The sequence below is a fragment of the Centruroides vittatus genome, unplaced genomic scaffold (genome assembly GCF_030686945.1).
Source record: "Centruroides vittatus isolate TY-2023 unplaced genomic scaffold, ASM3068694v2 contig_858, whole genome shotgun sequence".
Classification (NCBI taxonomy): Eukaryota; Metazoa; Arthropoda; class Arachnida; order Scorpiones; family Buthidae; genus Centruroides; species Centruroides vittatus.
The window spans coordinates 378,930-401,004 of NW_027122560.1; the positions used below are offsets into that span (position 1 = coordinate 378,930).

At 31.6% G+C, this 22,075-nt stretch overlaps 1 protein-coding gene across 2 annotated transcripts; it reads right to left on the minus strand.

Moving 5' to 3' along the window:
- Positions 1 to 2,519: 2,519 nt before the first annotated feature.
- Positions 2,520 to 21,399, minus strand: LOC136982652 (zinc finger protein 91-like). 2 transcript variants are annotated; one of them, XM_067279213.1, is made up of 3 exons: positions 21,374 to 21,399; positions 6,382 to 6,777; positions 2,520 to 3,411 (listed from the first exon to the last, which is right to left on the minus strand). In XM_067279213.1, the coding sequence occupies exons 1-3, from the start codon at positions 21,395 to 21,397 to the stop codon at positions 2,722 to 2,724; spliced, it is 1,110 nt and encodes a 369-aa protein (XP_067135314.1). In that variant the 5' UTR covers positions 21,398 to 21,399; the 3' UTR covers positions 2,520 to 2,721. The 2 variants fall into 2 exon arrangements, with proteins under 2 accessions (XP_067135314.1, XP_067135313.1); XM_067279212.1 differs by lacking the exon at positions 21,374 to 21,399 and adding an exon at positions 17,573 to 18,625.
- Positions 21,400 to 22,075: the final 676 nt, after the last annotated feature.

A 22,075-nucleotide genomic window follows, 5' to 3' on the forward strand; every position in this document is an offset into this window, starting at 1 on the left:
AGATTTAAAAGTATACCAAATATTATTTCTGATTTCAAATTAATCACTGATATGAAAACCTTAGAAAAACATGAATTAGAAAAATGTTCCAAAAACTTTGTAAATTTTTATAACAAAGATGTAGATGAAAACCTAATCCAGGAAATTGGTTTGCTACGGGATTTGATTTTGAATGAAAGGGATGTAAATAACGCACAAGATATATTGCAATACATACTAAATAATAATTATAATGAGTTATTTCTAAATGTATTAACTGTATTAAAACTTTTCTTTACGTTGCCAGTTACTATAGCAAGTGCTGAGCGCTCTTTCAGCAAATTAAAATTAATAAAGAATTATCTTCGATCCAGCATGTGTGCAGAACGCTTAAATGCACTTGCTATATTAAGCATCGAAAAAGAAATTGCAAAAAATTGTAATTTTTCTGAAGTAATTAATGTATTAGCAAGAACAAAATCACGCTTTAAATAAACATGCATTAATATATGTTCGTGTTTGTAAATTTTTTTATTTTAGAAAAACATTTGGGCCCAAATAGTTTCTTGCACCCGGGCCCCTTTATCGAGAAGGCCGGCCCTGTATCCAGTTTTCGGTTCTAAATCTATCAATAATATTTTTCTTTCTTGTTGATACTGACTCTTTCTCTTCGGTCTTGCGCACTTGCCACTTTTTAATATCCTTCGATTCGTTATGTAAAGAATGCATTCCATGAATCTTATGTGACAATGAAGAGTCGATAGACCAAATGAAAAAGTCTCTTCATTACATTGCCTCATTTTAATTTTAGGTAGATCGTTCATTTGGCTGGATGTGGCACTATATATATAACACTTTTGAGTAGATTTATTTGATGCTAAAGCATTACAGATCTTAGCATCGACCATGGTTTCTATAAACTCGTGATTTACTTTTAAAGTGAAATTCTTATGTATAATTTCGGTACTTTGTATCTCACAAATCTGGTTTTTGATGTGAATAAATTCATACAGACTTTCCTTGTCAGCTTCTTTTACGAAGCGAAAACGCTTTTGCAATATCTGGTAGAACTTGCTCTAGGATTCTGCCATAAAATTACCTTTTTCTCATTTTTGTCGTAAGCAAAAGTTTGTATATTATGTACCAAAGACGTCGTAATTATATTAGCGTCTTTGAAATTTTCTTCCGAAGCTCTTTGCTTGTATCGACTCTGTCCTCCACTGCCGTCAAAACCCCACTGTAAACGTTGGTAATATTTTTCTTCTTTAAAAACAAAAAAAACTATTTAATGCTTCCAACGAGATAGAAAACTGATGCTTAACTTTTGTTGGTTAACAAAACCATGGCGGGCATTTTAAAAATTAGTGATAGCAATCGACTCGCTGGAATGTTGTTTCTCAATTCATAAACATGTAAGTCATTTTCAGTTATGCATTTTTTTTACATCTTAGATGTTTTTCTTTGGATATCGTATTCATACTTAAACTTTTCTTTCTGCTCTCCCACATTTCTTTCCTTTGTTCTTAGTTCGCCATCGAACACCTAATAAAAACGTATGAAAGGACTATTTTAATTTAACAAATGAGAAGGAAACAAAAACAAACGAATAAAAAGGGCACGTATGTAGTCGGACACCGGAGTGGAGCACGTTGACAAGGCCGAATTTAGGTATTTCGAGGCCCTAATCTGAACTCCGTGCGAGGCTCCTTACCAATCCTTTACAATTTTAGAAATCAATCATAAAAATAAGAGAGTAACATATTAATTTTAATGTTTTATTGTTAAAAAGTATTTGCAACGTATAAGGTACAAGTTAAAAAGGGAAACACTAAAAATTTATTTTCGAGATTTTTTTAATTGGAAAAAAAGCTACCTATAAAAATCAATTTTATATTAAATAGAAGAAATCAATAGAAAAATATTTAAACAATATTAACATAAGTAAATACTACACAAAATAAAGTATATTTTGTCGGTTTGTAAAATTTATTACAAAATTCGACTTCAACTTTTTTTTGTAAAAATTTTTTGATCCCCTTTGAAACTCGAGGCCCTAAGATACAGCCTACATAGCTTACTTCTAAATCCGGCCCTGCGTTCTGGATTACGTTCCTTATCAGGCAACACGTTGTGACGTCAAAATCGGCCAACAGGCCACGTTGAGCAGAAAAATCATTTTTGTTATGGCCCAGCTTAAGTCTTGGGAACATTTTGTCTGATTTTAAAATACCACGAAAAATTCCAATGAACAAAATTTACAATTTCTCACCAGTTTTGAAGTTATAAAGAAATTAATTTCATTTCAATTTTTAAAACTACTTTTAAGTGGTTCATTTTCAATTCTTTGTTTTTTCTGATTTAAATTAATTTTTTGAAATATTAATTCTATTGGTAGTATAAGAATTTACCTTAAGATATAAAGTTTATTATATAGTGAAACTAAACTTGATTGTTGATATCTAATACGCATATAATGAAATGTGCATGTAATTATAGAAAAGGGCAAATATACAAAAATAAAAAATATATACAAATAACGGTTGAAACTGTGACAGAAATATTATTTTTTATTAATTAAACAGAAATATAGGTGAAATAATAACATGATATAAGTATTATATATCTGTTCAATTATGGAAAGAAGCATTTATGTATTGGACAGCAATAATATACATGGTCTCATTTTGATTTATGAACAATAATTAATCATAATTCATCGTTAATCATTGGAATTATATGGGATTACAAATTAACTTCTGCTTTGATGTGGCATTTTACTATATGCTTTTGCAAATAACTATTTTTAGTAAATCTTTTTTTACATTTTTCACAGGCATATGGCTGTTCACCTGTATGTAAGCGACGGTGTAAGATTAAACCAGTTTTTCTTGTGTATCCTTTGTGACATATATCACAAATATGACGCTCTCCTAGATGCACTCTTTGATGCCTATGCAAACCTGCACTTTGGGTAAATTTCTGGCCACATATGGGACAAACGTAAGGTTGCTCACCACTATGAATTCGCTTGTGCCGTTGTAGGATGCTACTTTGGGCAAAACTTCTGCCACAAGTATCACAGGTGTATGGTCTTTCTCCAGTATGTATTTTCTTGTGATCATTAAGACAACTGGTTCTGGAAAATTGTCGTCCGCACGTGTCACAAACAAGTGAACGATCTCGTTCTCGTTCGTGAATCTTCTTGTGCTTCTGATATTGGGCATTTTGCAGAAATTTCTTACCGCACGCTTCACATGTGTAATCTGCATTTTCCTGCTCTTTTATAAGAGAAATTTCAACATCATTGGCATTTGAAACAAGTTCTTCTTCCATTCGACAAAAACCAATTGCATTTGACTCAGCCAATTCAGTAGCATTGTCTTCTCTATTGTACATGTGATCACTTTTAACTTCTGTTACATTTACTGTTTCCTATACAAAAATAATAAGATAAATATATTAAATAAAATATTTCAAAGTTTGCACCTGTATTTAATAAAAGATGTACATTATATTCAGATGTAAATTTTAAATAAAGTAAGTTACTGCATATCCTGTATGAAATAATTATAATAAATATAGTGTAACAATACAGAGTATTCTTTTTTCAGCATTTGATAAAAAAAAATTTTTTAAATTAATTTCAGACAATAATATATCTGAGAAAGAACAAGGGCCAATCTGACATTGGCTCTTGTTCTTCCAAGCCACATATATATTCACAGGATCAACTGTCAAAAATCACAGTTCAGTAAAAACTTAAGACAAAAATTTCAAAAAGTAACAAATTCTATGTTCTCACTTAACATTACACTTAATGGTATAAAAATAGATATTGAATAGCCATATGAAAAATCTAATAGTATTTACACCTTTTAAAATTTATATCACAGCATTGGCTTTCTATTCAAATTGTGATTTGACACTGACCTATTAAACATTAGATAACTATTATTTTATGTAATTGATTCCTTTTCTATAAATTGTCATCCTAGATATTTTATTCATTTTTACTTTAAGATTTACAAGGTAGCATAATCTATCCTAGTCCTTATTTTGGTAATATTAATATAAAAATATTTCATAATTTCTTGTCTAACTTGGCTTTGGCTATGTAAATTAGAAAGTAATAAAATTAATTTGTTTATATATTTCAAACTGGATAGACACACAACTATTTTATTATAACTAAATTAATAGTATTTGAATTCACTATTTTTATTGCTACAGGCCCTATTAAAAAAAAATATACTTTCCAATTAATGCTTGTTAAATCATCCCAAACCAGTTCAAAAGGATTTGATTTCTCTACATCAGAATATACTGTAGTTGATCCTATAGATCCTTCACCTTTTTATATGGTAGTGGCAGGGATAATTATTGAATGGTTTTAGCTCATCTTTCTGATGTGATTGAACCAAGTCTTCAAGCAGCACTTATTAACTCAATCTGTTCAATTTCACTTTTTAAAAAGTTATCATCATTGGGTATCTATTTTCTGATATAGCTGTAAACTAGCATTTTGTTATAAATAATTGGTGTTTCATATTGTTTTCATTGTATGTCATACTGATCTAATCACATCACAACCATTGTAACTTTCTACCAGCTATTGTCTTTCCAATCAAACAACCTATTTCTTTTCTATTAGTAATTTCCTTCAAATAGGAATGATGCTTAACATTATAAAAATTACTATAAACCATATTTTCCATCCTGTAAGTTATGATTATAAGCTACAGTTAAAATGGCAATGAAAGAAATCTGTTTCGGATCAATTCTGGAAATCTAAACCATTACAACAAAACATTTGAAAGTGTAAATGGCAGAGAATTTCTACAGCTGTTTTCAAAAGGTGACTGCTGGAATAGACATTTGCTAATCAAAAGGCCATTTTGAAAGCAACTAATTCAAATTTGTATTTCTGTTATTAACTGTGCAATGGAATTACAACGTAAGAATTACTTAAAGTATAGAACAAAAGATTTTAGAAAGAGTGCACAGTAACATGAAAAGTTAGTAATGTTTTCTATTTTTCATGGGTTTTTGATGTGTCTATAAAAGGCAATGAACTAACATTTTGAACATTATTCAAAACCTTCAAGACACTACACAACATTAAAGACACTCATAGAACATCTATGGATAGACTAAAGTATACAACAACCTGATTCAATTACTAATGCCAAAACAAACTGCTAAATTTTTCATTAGGATCTAATAAGACTAATTAAATGATTAGATATAACAACCTAACCACTATAGCCAAATTGCTTTATATCTAATCATTAAATTAGTTGTGTTACAGCCTGATGAATAATCCAACAGTTCATTTGGCGTTATTATAACATCTGTATAATATGCTCTTAGTTACTATTTCATAATGTTATTTTTTTAATTTAAATCAACTAATTTTTATTATTTTTAATTTTTTTTTTTATATATTTTAAATTGTTATATTTGTCCAAGATTATTAGAATATTCTGTATTTTTAAATTTGTATACTTTGATCTAACTATGAACATTCTATGAGGGTCTTTAATGTTTGATGTTAAATAGCCCAATGAAGGTCTTTGAATAAGGCTGAAAACATTAGCCATTAACCACTTTGAGATGTTATTCCAGTTCCTCCATGTTAGAAATATGATAATGTTAAATCTATTGTCAACAATGATGATAATGCATCTATTTTTTTTAATATTTTGCTATTTCATATTTCATGAAAGGACTAATAAATATCAGAATTTTGTCATTTTAATACATAAACTAAAACAAGACTGCCATTTTATTTTATTTTATAAGACTAGGAGATAGGATTATGCTACAAATATTAAATTTGGAAATTATACGATATGAATAACAAGGCAGATGTTAGGTGCCACCTCTTAACGAAGGTAATAATTATAATTTTAATTTTAAATTTAGAATTTATAGTAGTCAGGAAATTTAGTCTAAATTTAAAATTAAAATTATAATTATTACTTCCATTAAGAACCTAACAATGAATAACAAGGCACCTAACGTCTGCCTTGTTATTCATATCATATAAGTTCCAAATTTAATATTTGTAGCATAATTCCTGCCCAATTAATTCAGCTGTTGGTTGGTTGATTACTGTAATTATGTTTATAATTACTCTAAAACCAAATTAATTTTTTAAATGGAAACAATCTTATAAAGTATTACCTACTTCAAAACTTTCACATTCAATTACTGCAGTGCTTTGATAACAAATATAGCTAATAAATAGTAATATTACAAGATGTGCAATTCTATCAATACTCAGTAGAGAATTTTTAGGTAATTTGTACAAATGCAGAAAAGTTAAATATACAATTTTACCAATAAAAAAATATTTAATTAAATAAATATTATAGTAATTACTATTATAAACATAATCACCTTTGCTCCATTGTTTGGAAAATTTTCTTCACATATCACATACAAATATTGGTGAGCAGTATGAGATTTCTGATGCTCTTCGAAAACACTCAATTCAGAACATGTTTCACCACATATATTGCAAATATAAACTTCCTCAATATGTGATTTTAAATGTTCTTGTAAGGCATCATTCTTAACAAACTGTTCTCCACAAACTTTACACATATGACATCCTTCATTTTCAGAACCTGGGTACTTCTGTAAAATTGTTGGTCCATTCTCATTATTAGAAACAATGAAAATAACATCATATTCTTCTTCTCTTGCTTGGCATTCTACAGAATTATATTCAGTTTCTTTTAATTCAGCTTTTTCTTGTTTTAATTCATCCATAGTAGTTTCAAGTAGTGTGTTCTAAAATGTAAAAAAAAAAATTTATTACAATTTCATTTAATATATATATATATGTGTGTGTATGTAAATAGTATGTAATTGACTGTTTTCAAAATGAATTCTAGTTGGTTTGTCCTTTACACAAATCTATTCATAAATCAATCTGGACCAAAAGTTGTATGAGTATTACTTAGACCATAGAATCAAAACTAAGCTATATACTACCCAAAAATATTGGGACAGTATATAGTAGTGTTTCTCAACCTTTAATGAATCATCACCTCCTTCAATAAAACTGTTCATAGTATCACCCCCTTCATTTCAAAAAAAATTTTGTTGGGCATTAGCCTTGGCCCTTAAATTTGTATTGCATTGAATAGACTACTGATTAGCATAATGCTATTTGTTTAATTATTGTACGATATAATGAATAAAATATCTAACTATTCTTAATATAATGTTTTATTTTACTATATTGCCCAAAAAATTGTTTTTTGCCCCCAAAATATAAATTGTTACTAATCGCCCTCCCAATATGAAAAATCGCCTATATGGCAGCAATATCACCCCCATTGAGAAACACTGGTATATAGCTTCTGCATCCGACTTACAGTGGGTGATCAGTTAACAAACATAATCCGTTCCAAGACTTTGTTCATTATCTGAATTGTTAGTTAACTGATTATCGACATAGATTTTCATGGGAATTTGATTAATTCGTTCTGGAGACCCCAAAAAATAAAAAATATATACTTTCTTACTACATTTACTTATATGTAGTAATAAAAATACATATATACGCAGTCTTGCATTTTTATTAGTCATGTTTTTTCCGTTTGTGGGGGTTAAAGAATCTGTCTAATGTCGATTGCTTTTCTCTGTTCTTTAGGATTTTTCAGAAGTAATTAATAGCATTGTAATTGTAGAGATCCCTGAACCTATTAACCTCACCCTGGTTTGGATACCATTCTAAGATCATTGTTCTGACATCCTCCCACTTCTTCAAAAGACCTTTAATAGCAGATATCGGCATTAATCCTCTTTTTCAGAAGAAAACATCTCACCAAGTTTCTTGGTGTTCTTCATTCAGTCAAGCATTTTTCTGTCATCAGATCTGTTTCAGGTTCCATTATGAGCTCTTCAATGTTCTTTATTTCTCGGATGTGGTTTTTGTTACTCCTTTAGATGCTTGAGTCTTCTTGATTATATTGTAAGATGAACTGTGGCCTACTGTAGACCTGTTCAAGCTTTACTGCCCAGCAACATCAGACATCTTCTGCCCACACTCTACCATTGTTATTATACTCTCACTTTTCAAAAATAAAAACAGACGCAAAACGTAACGAGTGCCTGCCCAACAATCTCGCTAATACTGTAAAAAAAATTGTTTCTGTCAGAAAAATAAAAGGCTGGAATTGCAAGGGATAGTTTCAAAGTTTGGAGGAATACTATCCAATCAGTATATACTGGGTTGAGCATCGACGTTGATGTCTCCCTCGCTCCAAAAAGTTTTGAATTGTTGCCTGAAAACAAGGGAAGACCAATCAGTATTCATTATTTTACGTCGCTTCTTTTTGTGTTTGTCCTGTGAGGTGTTTGTTATCTGAACATAAAAATCTTTTGCAAAAGTGTTCGTTATCCAATCACCCATTGTACTGCCTTTGTATGTAGCACCATCTGTTGGCAAAAATCTATATATTTAAAAATGACTGTTGTTGGTTTGTTGAATAACTAGATATAGTATAGATATTTATAGATAGTAATTTGCCACTAGAGGTAGATGTTAGGCACCATCTCTTTGGAAGAAAAGAACTGATCCAAGGCAGGGTCAGTTCTTTTCTTCCAGATAGTTCTAAATTATTTAATAAATTATTAAAATTATAGATTACTGTGAAATCTATATATCAGGGGTGGCCAACTTTTGTGTACATAAGATCCACTTTTTATCTTAAAAATGTGTCACGATCGACTTGTTGTCATAGGCATAGTCTAAGTGGAGAGGGGGAGGTGTGGAATACATACTATGTTCATACACTGTGTTTCAGTATGAGGTGCACTCCCACAAGCTATGGGTAGATAAGCAAAATATATATTCAAAACTATTTTTTTATTTTTTAAATCACTTATTAAGTTCTCGAGATATAAGGATCGTAAAAAAATAAATTTTTAGACCCAACTTTTGATATTTGCAGCTAAGAGTTCATCCTGTACAGGCAGTACCTAAAAGTATCCTTCAAGATAGATTTTTAGTAAATTAAATATAATTTAAATTTTTTTATCAATTGCAATGTATAAGTTGTGGTACTATGTGTTCATAAATATGAAAGAGTTGATATACAAATGTACAGTATGGCTGATAATTTGATTTTAAGATTTCTTTTGCGATTTTTTTCTGGGCCAAGAAACTTTATCATGGAAGAATGATATAAGACTTTTAGACTTATTCTTTGTTAATCTATCAATCACGGAAGTGCACGTTGTACTGAAACACCCTGTATATCTACCTACGTAAAAAACAACATAATTATTTAACGGGCCAAAAAACGCACATCCAGGGGAATTAAAACAACATGAGTAATTATTAACAATATTTATTAATTCAATATTTATTAATTCAAATTGTTTAATTTCGGTTTTAATTAATTCATTAAATAAATACAATATGTTATGTTTACAAGTGTCAAAAAAAATTTTTTTTTCCTAGTATTTACAACAGTTTATGGTGGTTTTATGTAGCTTAGTTACTATTTTCAATACTTCACACAAAATGCAGCATGTGATGCAAATTGTTTAGCATTCCTCTTTGAAGTTGATGGAACACAGATATAATAGGTGAATGTCATTCATGTGAGTGCAGCCAGTTTTATAATGGAAAAATTAAAATTATGAAAATTTTTATATGAGATATCAAAAAGATTTCCAAGCTAGTGAGATGGAGTCCATGTCTTTATAGTTGATAGTAGTGGCCTTTCTTGCAGCTTTATATACCTCTAGTCTCTCCAAATATTTAAAATTGGTCCCTGTTTGTGGTGTGATGTAGAAGTTGCACCTGATGGAGAAAGACGTAGATATTATTCTCTGCAGCATAAGCTGAAAGAGTGGTGGTCGTAAGCTCTTTGTTGATGGATATAATTAAAATATTAATTTTAATTATAACTGCATTACAAATTCAAAGTGTGTTAAAATATGAAAATAATCACACAAAATGTATTTATATTTTAGAACGTACAAGGAAGGGAGTGCTTCCACAGCTTCCATGAACGGCACTCCACTGGTAAAAACCTATTAATGTGACATTTTGGAAGATATATTCATATTTTGAAACTGTCAACACATACTTAGCAAACAGCTTGAATAAAAATGCATGCAAAACAGTGTTGTCCTTCGGCTAAATTTACAGCCAAATTTCTCTAAATTAGTCATTTGGGAAATTACTTAGCCATGATTGATTACCATAACCGAAAACCATTTGGCCAAATTTTGTCTGTATTTTGTCAAATTGTTACCTTTTGATAATTTAATACAGTAGAGCATTGATTATCTGAAACAATTTGGATCTGGGATTGTTCAGATAACTGATCATTTACAAAAAATATATTAAACAAAAACTGTACTGTATATATTTTGTATCACATGTCTTACAAATGCATATCTTACATAAAGTAGTACATTAAAGAAGGCCTACAGTTCAGGTTGGCAAGGAGGAGGAGCTACAGCACTACAGCACTAACAGAAATTTGATTTTGCCAACTGGAATGCCTTTGGTTAACTGATGTTTTGGTTGATCGGTATTCGAATAAGCGATGCTCTGCTTTATTTTATTAAGAAAAAAAAATCTTTAATACTTTGATATATATATAAAAAGTAAATTCATTATATTAAATAAAATTTAGGCTCACACTCTTATTCCACATTTTTTGTTATGTGACAAAGGCTTAGAAGAGCAAAGAAATATCTCTTTGCAATTTCCATGGAATTTGAAAGAAATAATTAATTTTTCACACCAGATTCTTGTCAAATAAAATTTTAAGAGTACAGTCTATATTTTGTATTTATTATTGTGTTTTACTCTCCAAATCTTATTATTGCTGATAGACAATGCTCTTAAACTTTTATATGAGGCCATAACTTTTAAAACTTTTTCAATTTTTCAAATTCATTAATTTTGATGATAATTTAATTACTAGTACAGTCTTCTGTTGTAACATGTATTTCTAATGCACAAATTTATTCATGTGTGTTTTGGTGATAAATAAATTCATCAAAATGCAATTAATTATGTTTGCTCATTATATGATTTTTATAATGTTGTTATCCACTTTGCTACAAAGTAAAATCAAGTAAATACAGTAGTGAACCGAAAATCGGAATCAATTGGGGACTGGGGTTGTTCAGATTAGGGATTTGTTCCGATTACGGTTTATGTACGAAAAAATATATTAACCTGTCCGATGTTCAAATTTTTCTCCATTGCGTGTCGCTTCCTGTTGAATTTTTCTCCGTTGCGTGTCGCTCCGTGTTGAATTTTCGTTGATTTTAAGCTTAACGAAAATTTTTATAATAATAATCGAGGCTATCGTATCGTTAAAAATTATTTCTGCTTTTTGTACAAACAAAATAAATATATTGAAGAATATAAAAACATGAAAATTATACTTTAGAAGTAAATTTAGTATCAAAAACGTTCAATTCAGCACGACACAGTCCGACTGAAAATCGTGCCGATTACCAACGATTCTGATTACCGGGGTGCCGATTTACGAGTCTCTACTGTATTAAAAAAATCATCAAATTAAACATAATGATCTGTGGAGGAATACATAAAACATACACATCACCTTTCTCTTATCCAAATTTACTCATGTTGATTCTGCAAGTTTGTTACCCTGCTATTCTTCTGACTGTGTATTTTTTTTGTAAAACTAATTAACAAAGTACTCTAAACATAAATCAGTGTCCTAGTTGTACGAATCCAAACATGAAATAAATAAAAAATAAGTTACAAAAAACTTGAAATAATAAAGCATTTTGAAAGCCTACAGGTTTTGAGTGTTCTTTCTTTAACTCTATACTTTCCATTAGTCCAGTTCTAATTATGTGAAATCTGGAATATAGAGATTTTTTTGAAATATACTGCATTAAAGGAGAAGTGACCCTGTGTTACCAAAAAAAAGCATTGACTGGAAGCTACTCAGACTCCTGGAAACTGTGTGTTATAAAATTAGTCATTTCCCCGGTATATAGCAATGGATGACTAGCAACATAGTCTAGTCATCCATTGCTATATACTGGGGAAAGTCGATAAACATTCTGATCATTTTGGGATTAATTAGACTAATTAGTATTAAATTTATTATTCAATTATATATAAAACAAGCAATTATTTATTGTGACATAATCACAATGCTGGGCTGAAATTTTAATCATATTTATTATGTATTTAATTTAAAATATATGCTGTCCTCTTCAAATTAGTATTGGCTTACCCCTGTACATCATACTTTTCCTTTAACAATAGAGTCATGCCATTCATCTATCTAACTCTTGAGGAGAAAAGTTTTGAATTGAAATAACATGATTTCCAATTTGTATCGGAAATTCATATATAGTTAAATCGGGGCCTCCTGCCCCTATGGTTTCCATATCTGGTCTTGTCTTTCAACTATCTAACTCTGTTCTCAAGATTAAGGAAAGACAGATGGATGGGAATTTATTGGTCTATAATTTTTTCAAATTGCAGCCCAATAAGCAATACTGCCACATTTTAATTGAATAATACAACTAATTAATTATGGTGTTTAACCATACATTTAGCCTGAATTATGTAAATTTTATAATTATTATAATCCAATTAAACAACCCTTTCTGGAACCTTTTACCGGTGTTAGACGCAAAACGAAAAAATTTCCGTTAACGTTTTCGAACTTTGTAGTTCTTCTTCAGACGGTAAAAACGAGGAACGCAGATCGAATAAAAGAACGAGCTATTTTTAAACCGAAATCGAATGCTTCACGATGCAGCTGGTCAGACATGTGCATACAATGCAAGTAGATGGTGATTAAAGGTCTGCCAGGCGGTGGACAAATTGAGTTCCTCTTTATAATTAATGCAGGTGGCGGTGCGGCTGTGTTTGTAAATGGAGATAGCCTCCAACCACCTCAGATGTTCAGGGTGAGGCGATGCGATGATAAGCCTGGCTTGGTTGAGGGCCACTTCGATGTCCGGATCGGTGGCGTAAGTTGAGAGTGCCGTAGAATTTCTCTCATGCAGAATATCAGCATTGTGCTCACGTAATCTGATCCCCAAAGATCTCTTGGTTGAGTCGATGTAAACAAGGTTTCTGTCAAACCTGTGATCCTTAAGAGGAATGGAATAAACGCCCGGAAGTCTGTTGGGGTCGGGGGATCCTTCCCGTTAAGGAGTATGTCCAAGATGGTGGGACGTCTTCTGTATGCGATCTTAATACGGCGCTTGCGGGTAATCTTCTTATATAATGTCGCCACATACGGATTATACGTGACGGGGATCCGTGACTCATCTTCAGGTTGATTGGCGAGACGCGATCGGATGTCGGGGATACGTGCTGTGCGACGGTGACGGTTAACTAATCTATTAACGAGCTTGTGGTATCCGTGGATGGTCGCTACGCGTCTGACATGCTCCAATTCGGTGGCCAGTGCTGCTGGAGTGGACGAGTGTGAAAACGCCCTCTTAATTAACGTGTTGAAAGCGGCGGACTTGTATTGGAATGGGTCACATGACCCAACAGGGATGTAGAGAGAGGGCGTACCAGGTTTACGGTAGACCGAAGTGTGTATATATGGGCCTTCAATGCTGATGTTTACATCTAAGAAATGTAAACGCTCGTTTACAATGAGTGTTATTGTAAACGCTCGTTACTCTAACTAAAGCTAGAGCTCGATTGCAATTTCTGATGGAATGCAAGAAGAATCGAATACTTCCTATATCTTTTTACCGCATACAACTACCTCAAGGTAGTGAGCCTCTTCTCAGTAAGGTCCAATTAATGTGCCTCAACAGGGCCATCCGATCTACCAGAAAGCAAGTGTTTTCTAAATTAACACATCTCGTGGAGATTGAGGATTTGTTGTTCCTACAGAATCCTGAACAGTTAGCACGGGAGAACATAGATCTGGTGTCCATACAAGACCGATTAAATGCCAACCTCAGGAGAAAGTACGCCAAGAAACTACAATGGATATTACGCTTCCAAGTGCCCAGGTATCATGAGCACCCGACATTTCCGTTTATCGTGTGGGACGACCTACATCCTCCCGATTTTGTGGTGGACATCCTGAGGTACGGACCGTCCTTCGCACCTCCACCCCCTAAAACCGGATCATGGAGCCTCATTCCTGACTTGGAAAACCTAATTAAAGGCCTGCCCGACAAGCAAAAGGAATATTCCAGGTGGATGGCAACACTCAGAATCAAAGGGGCTAAGGAACCCTCTGAAGTTGCGGAGTTGAGAAACAAACTACGGCACACAACCAGGTGGATGCGAATTAACAACGTAACGGTGGTCAGAGCGGATAAGTCTAAGTCATTGGTGCTCATGAAGCGTTCCACTTATGAACGAAATCTAACCGAATACCTTAATCTCACACAGTGCGACAAGGTGGCAAATGATATGGTAGACAAGCTGCAATCTAAGGTGAAGAGACTAGCCCGTTCGAAGCTAATTAAACGCCTGGAATTGGGCAACATTGTTGTTGACTCCCCCGACACGCCGAGGCTCTTCGCATTCGCCAAGACACATAAACAAGGTCGGCAATTACGACCGGTGGTGGATAAAGCTAGAGCCCCTACTCGTAAACTCGAAAGGGCCGCACACTCATTGATAGCCCCCCTAATGGAGGGCTACTCGTTCAACATTGCTAACTCTGTGGACCTCATTTCTATCCTTAAGGATCTTCCCTCTCCTCCAATATTCATCACCGTTTTGGATTTTAAATCTTTATATCCATCACTGGAGCTCCCCCCCAGCGTTTTGCGCTCTTAGGGACCTCCTCCTTGGTATTGTTGGAGACCGCACTTTGCACAAGCAAGTACTGGAGATGGCCCATATGCTGTGCTATAACTCGTTCTTCATGTTCAATGGAGCTGTTTACACACAGAAAAGAGGGGTCCCTATGGGGAGCCCGGTAGCTGGAGACTTGTGCGAGATGGTCATCAGACAATTGGAGCATAAGGTCCTGCCGCACTATCTTCCTGACATCAGGTTATACAAAAGGTATATCGACGACATCATCATATTATGGAGAAATATACCTGATGTGTCGGCATTCGTGGAAGCGGTTAATGACAACCCTTATGGCTTGACCGTGGAATTGGAACAAGCTAACAGCACTGGGGTCCATTTCTTAGATGTAAACATCAGCATTGAAGGCCCATATATACACACTTCGGTCTACCGTAAACCTGGTACGCCCTCTCTCTACATCCCTGTTGGGTCATGTGACCCATTCCAATACAAGTCCGCCGCTTTAAACACGTTAATTAAGAGGGCGTTTTCGCACTCGTCCACTCCAGCAGCACTGGCCACTGAATTGGAGCATGTCAGACGCGTAGCGACCATCCACGGATACCACAAGCTCGTTAATAGATTAGTTAACCGTCACCGTCGCACAGCACGTATCCCCGACATCCGATCGCGTCTCGCCAATCAACCTGAAGATGAGTCACGGATCCCCGTCACGTATAATCCGTATGTGTCGACGTTATATAAGAAGATTACCCGCAAGCGCCGTATTAAGATCGCATACAGAAGACGTCCCACCATCTTGGACATACTCTGTAACGGGAAGGATCCCCCTGACCCCAACAGACTTCCGGGCGTTTATTCCATTCCTCTTAAGGATCACAGGTTTGACAGAAACCTTGTTTACATCGGCTCAACCAAGAGATCTTTGGGGATCAGATTACGTGAGCACAATGCTGATATTCTGCATGAGAGAAATTCTACGGCACTCTCAACTTACGCCACCGATCCGGACATCGAAGTGGCCCTCAACCAAGCCAGGCTTATCATCGCATCGCCTCACCCTGAACATCTGAGGTGGTTGGAGGCTATCTCCATTTACAAACACAGCCGCACCGCCACCTGCATTAATTATAAAGAGGAACTCAATTTGTCCACCGCCTGGCAGACCCTCATCGACACGGACCTTTAATCACCATCTACTTGCATTGTATGCACATGTCTGACCAGCTGCATCGTGAAGCATTCGATTTCGGTTTAAAAATAGCTCGTTCTTTTATTCGATCTGCGTTCCTCGTTTTTACCGTCTGAAGAAGAACTACAAAGTTCGAAAACGTTAACGGAAATTTTTTCGTTTTGCGTCTAACACCGGTAAAAGATTCCAGAAAGGGTTGTTACATCCCCGGTGTTCCTTGATGTATGTAGATTTTTAATCCAATTAAAATCTCATTAAAGCAATATCATCTGTCAACTAGTGCGCCAGTTTTGTAGACTGTATTAACCTTTCAACAGTGGAACAGTCAGGTGTGGGGCTACCGCTTAGTTGTGAAGAAGAAACGTGGAAAATTTTTAAAGTATATATTACCTTATTTTATCATTAATCTTGAAACTAAAATTATATTAATACAACCACAAAAAAGTAAATTGGCATGGAAATCAAAATGCAACAAAACAAAGATGGATACTTCAGTTATATCATGTCATCTGATATATCACTCATTTAGTTTGTCTCCCAACATGCCCAATATAATGAGGAGTTATTATATTAAACTTTCCAAATAATAGACTTAAAATTTAAATCCTTTCATCACTTTTGTAATTTTTCATATATGAATGTAATGTTACATTGCTAATTCACTTTATCATTGTTTATTCATTTCTCTAATAGGACAAATGCCTGATATCTTATCAATTTATGACCATATGTGTCTAAAACTTATAAATTTGTTATACAAAGCAACTATACTTTAATACATAAGTGATTATAATACCAAAATATCAATAAGAAAAGTTTGAAATTGATTCTTAAAAATATAGACTATCATCCTCTAAAAGTAAAGACATCAACTATTGTTAACAAAAAATGGAAAAAAAATTAAATACCATGATAGTTAATTCCATAAAATTACAGGTAAAAACATATTGCTTTAAATTTCTCATAAATAATTCCAGTTAGAATTTGAAATACAAAGTGATCTGTACTCCAAGTCAATCATTCACAAGCATATTTTGAAAATTAAAGAAATTGAAAAATAAATTCAATGATTTGCTGTCATAGCTCATATTATTAATTTCAACTTTTATTAAAGTTATTATACTTAAAGCTTTGAAACTGCCATTGAATTGCTTCTGTTACCATTATATCACCAAACTTTATTTTTGAAGATTGTCCATAAAAACTATATACTCTTTAAACCTATTCTAAAACAATTATTTCAAAGAAATGGATGATTCTTTAAATGAATTAAGAATCATTTTTCTAATAATAAAGCTATATCTTTTATTATAATTTTAATTATTTATATAAACATCCTATTATATTTAATCATAAATATAATTTACATAATTCACATAAAGATTATTATATTAATATGAAATATAATTTATATATTTCATATTACTATTATAATTTATATAAGTATCATTTTAATAGTTTACTCATATTAAACAAAATTCAACTGTGTGCTTGCTGCAATTAAAATTAGCAGTTCATAATAAGTTAACTTCATCTCCTTTACACTCCAGAAGTATGGGAGATGAAAAATTTATCTTATTTATTATTTTAAAAAGTATATAAATGAAATTATCTGTTACCTTTTTAATATGACAGTTGCTATGTTTCTTTAGTTCAATGTTCTTTGAAAATTCTTTACCACATAATTTACATGTATGATTTTTATCAACATGTCTTCTTTCATAATGTAATAAGAGACCAGTTTTTCTAGTATAAGTTTTTTTGCACATATCACAAAAATAGCATTCACCAAGATGCACTCTTTCATGCCTATGCAAGCCGGCAGTTTGAGTAAACCTTTGTCCACAAACATTACAAACATAAGGCCGTTTTCCACTATGAATTGTTCGATGTCTTCGCAGAGTGCTGCTATGAGTAAAACTTTTACCACACGTTTTACACTTGTATGGTCTTTCCCCAGTATGAATTCTCTTATGCTCTTGAAGGCAACTATTTCTTGTAAAACACTGACCACATCTATCACATACATGAAATTTTTCTTTTATATGTGTTTTTATATGATTTTCAAAATCAGTATACTGGTTGAATGTCTTTTCACAAACATTACATTTGTTGTACATTTTATATGTACATTTTACATCTTCAACAATGTGTGATTTTATATGCTTATGTAAATTTTGTATTTTCGTAAATTTTTTATTACACATATGACAAATATGTATTTGTTTTTCATTGTGTACTCTCTGATGTTTATGCAAAATACTTATATGTTTGAAGTTTTTGCCACATATATTACAACTATGAAGTTGCTTACTACTATGAATTTTTATATGATCTTGCAGACTACTACTCGAAATATATTGATCACACTTACTACACTGATGAAATTTTTCCTTGATATGTAGTTTTAAATGATTTTCAAAATCAACATTTTGATTAAATGTTTTTTGACAAATATTACAGGCATAAATTTCATCTTCAATATGTAATTTCATGTGTTTATGTAAATTTCGTAAATTAAAAAACTTCTGACCACAAGTGCGACAAAAGCATCTATTGCTACTTGAATTCGCTCCAGCTTTATTTTCTGCCATAATAGGCATTGATTCATCTGTAACATCAGTCATTTTTAGAACCCTAAAACCCAATGTAAAAAAAAATTTGATGAAGAAACTAACCAATAAAAATCAATATAAGATAAAGAACTTATTCTATAAATTTTAATCAGAAGAAAACAAAAATGATACCTTATGTGAATTATATAAATTTATATTTCATTAAGATATAAATTTTGAATTACTTTTCCAATATATTTTCAATTCTGTCATTATTATTAATACAGATAAATATTTTCAAATATTTTGATAGAAGAAAAACTACCAGTGTGATCTACAACCCAGTCTTTGTGCAAAGATGAAAAATAACACCAAGAAATAAAAAAAAACTGATAAGTTATCTACTTACAAATGAAATTTTAATTTCAAATGTTTAGAAAATTCCATTTATGTTTTAAATTTTGTTAATTATAATTACTATAATAAAGAAATCATCATGATATAAAGATTATTTGATAAATTTTATATAGCAAGAACATTTAGAATTGAACATTCCAAAGAAAGTAGTCAAGAAAGTAAATTTAGGGAAACTGATCAGAGTTTGATGAAACAAAAAAAAAAAAAAAATGCTATCTGATAAATTAAATTTCAAAATATCAATAACCTCCTATCTGCTTTATTATATTTTTTTCTATTTTCTTTAAAATAGAAAGAATTGCATTAGATTATTATTATAAATATTGCAATAGAAAATATTAGACAAAACAATAAAAAAAATGATCTGTACTACAATTTTACATTTGTACTTTCATTATAATTATTAATAACTTCTATTTTACCAAAGAGTCATTATTCATAATTCTCATTACACATACTGTATTCATTTACACTAACTTAAACATTTCAAATTTTTAAATTCTGATGTCAGAATATAAATAAACCTTTAATTTCAAATAATTAAATGTGCTGAATGGTAAAATTTACAAAATATCTCAAATTAGAATAAAAAATAAAAGCATAATCTGCCTATTGTAATCACAGATTTTGTTATCAACAGTCCAATATCATTATGATTAGCACATCCAAAACATAGGTTAAAGTATTCTTATAAAGACTTTCTTATTCTAATCATAATATTTCAGTTATAGTTGTTATTACCTTCAGGGAAACAGATACTTTTAAACTGTGTTTTTATGTTATCAGCCTCAACATATAGTTATGATCTACAATTTTTATCAGTAAACATCATAAACATTATGAATATAATTATATTTTAATGAATTATTGCAAAAAAAATCAGGAAAACACAAAACAACTTACTATTGATTAATAAATCTTCAAGTTATACACCTTTAATGTCAGTCAATAAAACAAGAATTTCCACTACTTGTACTTGCACTGCTTAGTATTATTGATCAGTTATTGTCATCAGTATAGATAAGTCCCACAAGTAGTGATTACAATGAGCAGACTACTATATAATATAATTATTACTATTTATTTAACTAAATTCAGAAACACAACAACAATCAAGATATTTATTGATCTCTCGAACACCCGAATTAGTTTTGATGCATTCTTTCTTCAGCTCTGTAAGACGGAGTAGAGTAAAAAAACATAATTGCTCTTTTTAAATTAAGGATATCAAGATTTTTAAAAAAAATTATAACTGCAATTTATTATCACATCAAATGAATTCATACAATACCAAATTATTATTTGTTCATTTATATATATAAAATCGTTGAATTATTATTCACATATACATAAAACATGCAAAGACTATGAAATTACAGTACAAAAGCATTCTCATCAATCTTTTGAAATTTTTCTATTATTGTGTTATTTTTACTTTTACAATTCTCATAATAAAATCAATATTTGAAAAACAAAGCATTACCAAATTATTCAAAACTTTTGGTTTTGTTTGTTTGTTTATTAAGTTATGGCAACACAACACTCTGACAATCTGCCTTCCGGGAGGTCTTTTTAAGGATAACCGGCCCCTATTCGGGCGTTCAGACGCGGATAAAACCCAAAAAACTCCACGAGAACCCACAGCCGAACTCCCAGCGTCGAGGGAACGGAACTGCTCGGCCCTTTCAATTTTTTATTATTCATTGCTTCTAAAATGTGAACTTTATCATAACTACTTTTTTAACATCTTTCTTCCCTATCCAAACGTTAATCCTGAAAAACATATGGGTAGAAGTTACTTTTAGTACTTTTTATTGACCTAAAGGTAACCTTTACCAAATTGATTTGTAGTTGTGAATTATCTAATCTAAGTGCGATAAAAACTTCTATACTCTAATGCAGTCGTATTCGTTACAGTTTAATAAGTTTTCATTGTTTAATCCATTCACTGGTGACTTTTACTTATTTTTTAACTTCATTACGCACAAAAATAGTCACTCGACTACTTTTTTTTAACACAGGCGAGTGCAAGTTGCCAGATCTACCAGCAAGTAAAAATTTCTCTCACCGCATTGCGTTTGCGCAATTTCCCTAAACAATATTCAATGCGTAAAATAGATATTTAAAAGACAATATTTGTTATATGATTTTTCTGAATACGACATAAAATAATTCGATACGGATAATTATATACAAAAATTTCAAAAATAAGAGAAAATTAACATCAATAAATAAAGACAAAATGGAGGATTACTCTGCTAAATATTTGGCAACATGACAAAGATGGCGTCTACTTGATTACTTTTAATATAAACGTAGTTATTTCGCATTTCTTAATTCTTTTAATATGTTTAATTTAAATAAAAATACATAATTGTGTAATTTAAGTAAAAGTTTTTCCGATAAAAAAAATATTTAGAGACGAAATAATACAACCATATTACTTACCTGCTTTCTACGATTCTGAATCATTAGCCTGAGAGTAACACCACCTAGCGGATGAAAAGCGTGCACGTTTCAATTTTACCGAAAGTTTAAAATAATGTTAACGTTTTTTTTAACGAATAAAGGAAGTTTTCTTAATTCTTTAATTTACTGTTTCTTACTTTATTATTATGTTAACGCTTTTGTATATGTTAGGCTCAAAGACCGAAATAGCTCATTGAGCCTAGCATATATACAAAATAACAATAAGTAATATTTTATTTACTCAATGTACAGTACAACAATGCATTTAAATTTACTGTAAACAAGACCAAATTCGCTCGTATTAATTGAATGTCTTCTAAAATTTCGTCGTACGACGAATCTTTCTTTTTTACGTAAAGGAAATTTTAAACTCGACGAAGCTTGGCGGTGCACCTTCATTACAGATCACAATTCCTTTCATTGTTGCTTCAACATGTATATAATGTGGTAATAATTCCTTCAAACTGTAAGGAAATAAACTTCGGAATAAAGTAATGAAAATATCTGTAATGAACGCATCGCTAAGTGTGCGTTCGAAAACCGAAATATGGTTTTATTAAAAATGACATTGGCACTGATACCAAAACTGTATATAATGAAAATTCTTGACACCGCTATTATGGCTTATGACGTCGGAACGATTTCTTGACGTACCCGATATCACGACCTTCCATAGCGAAA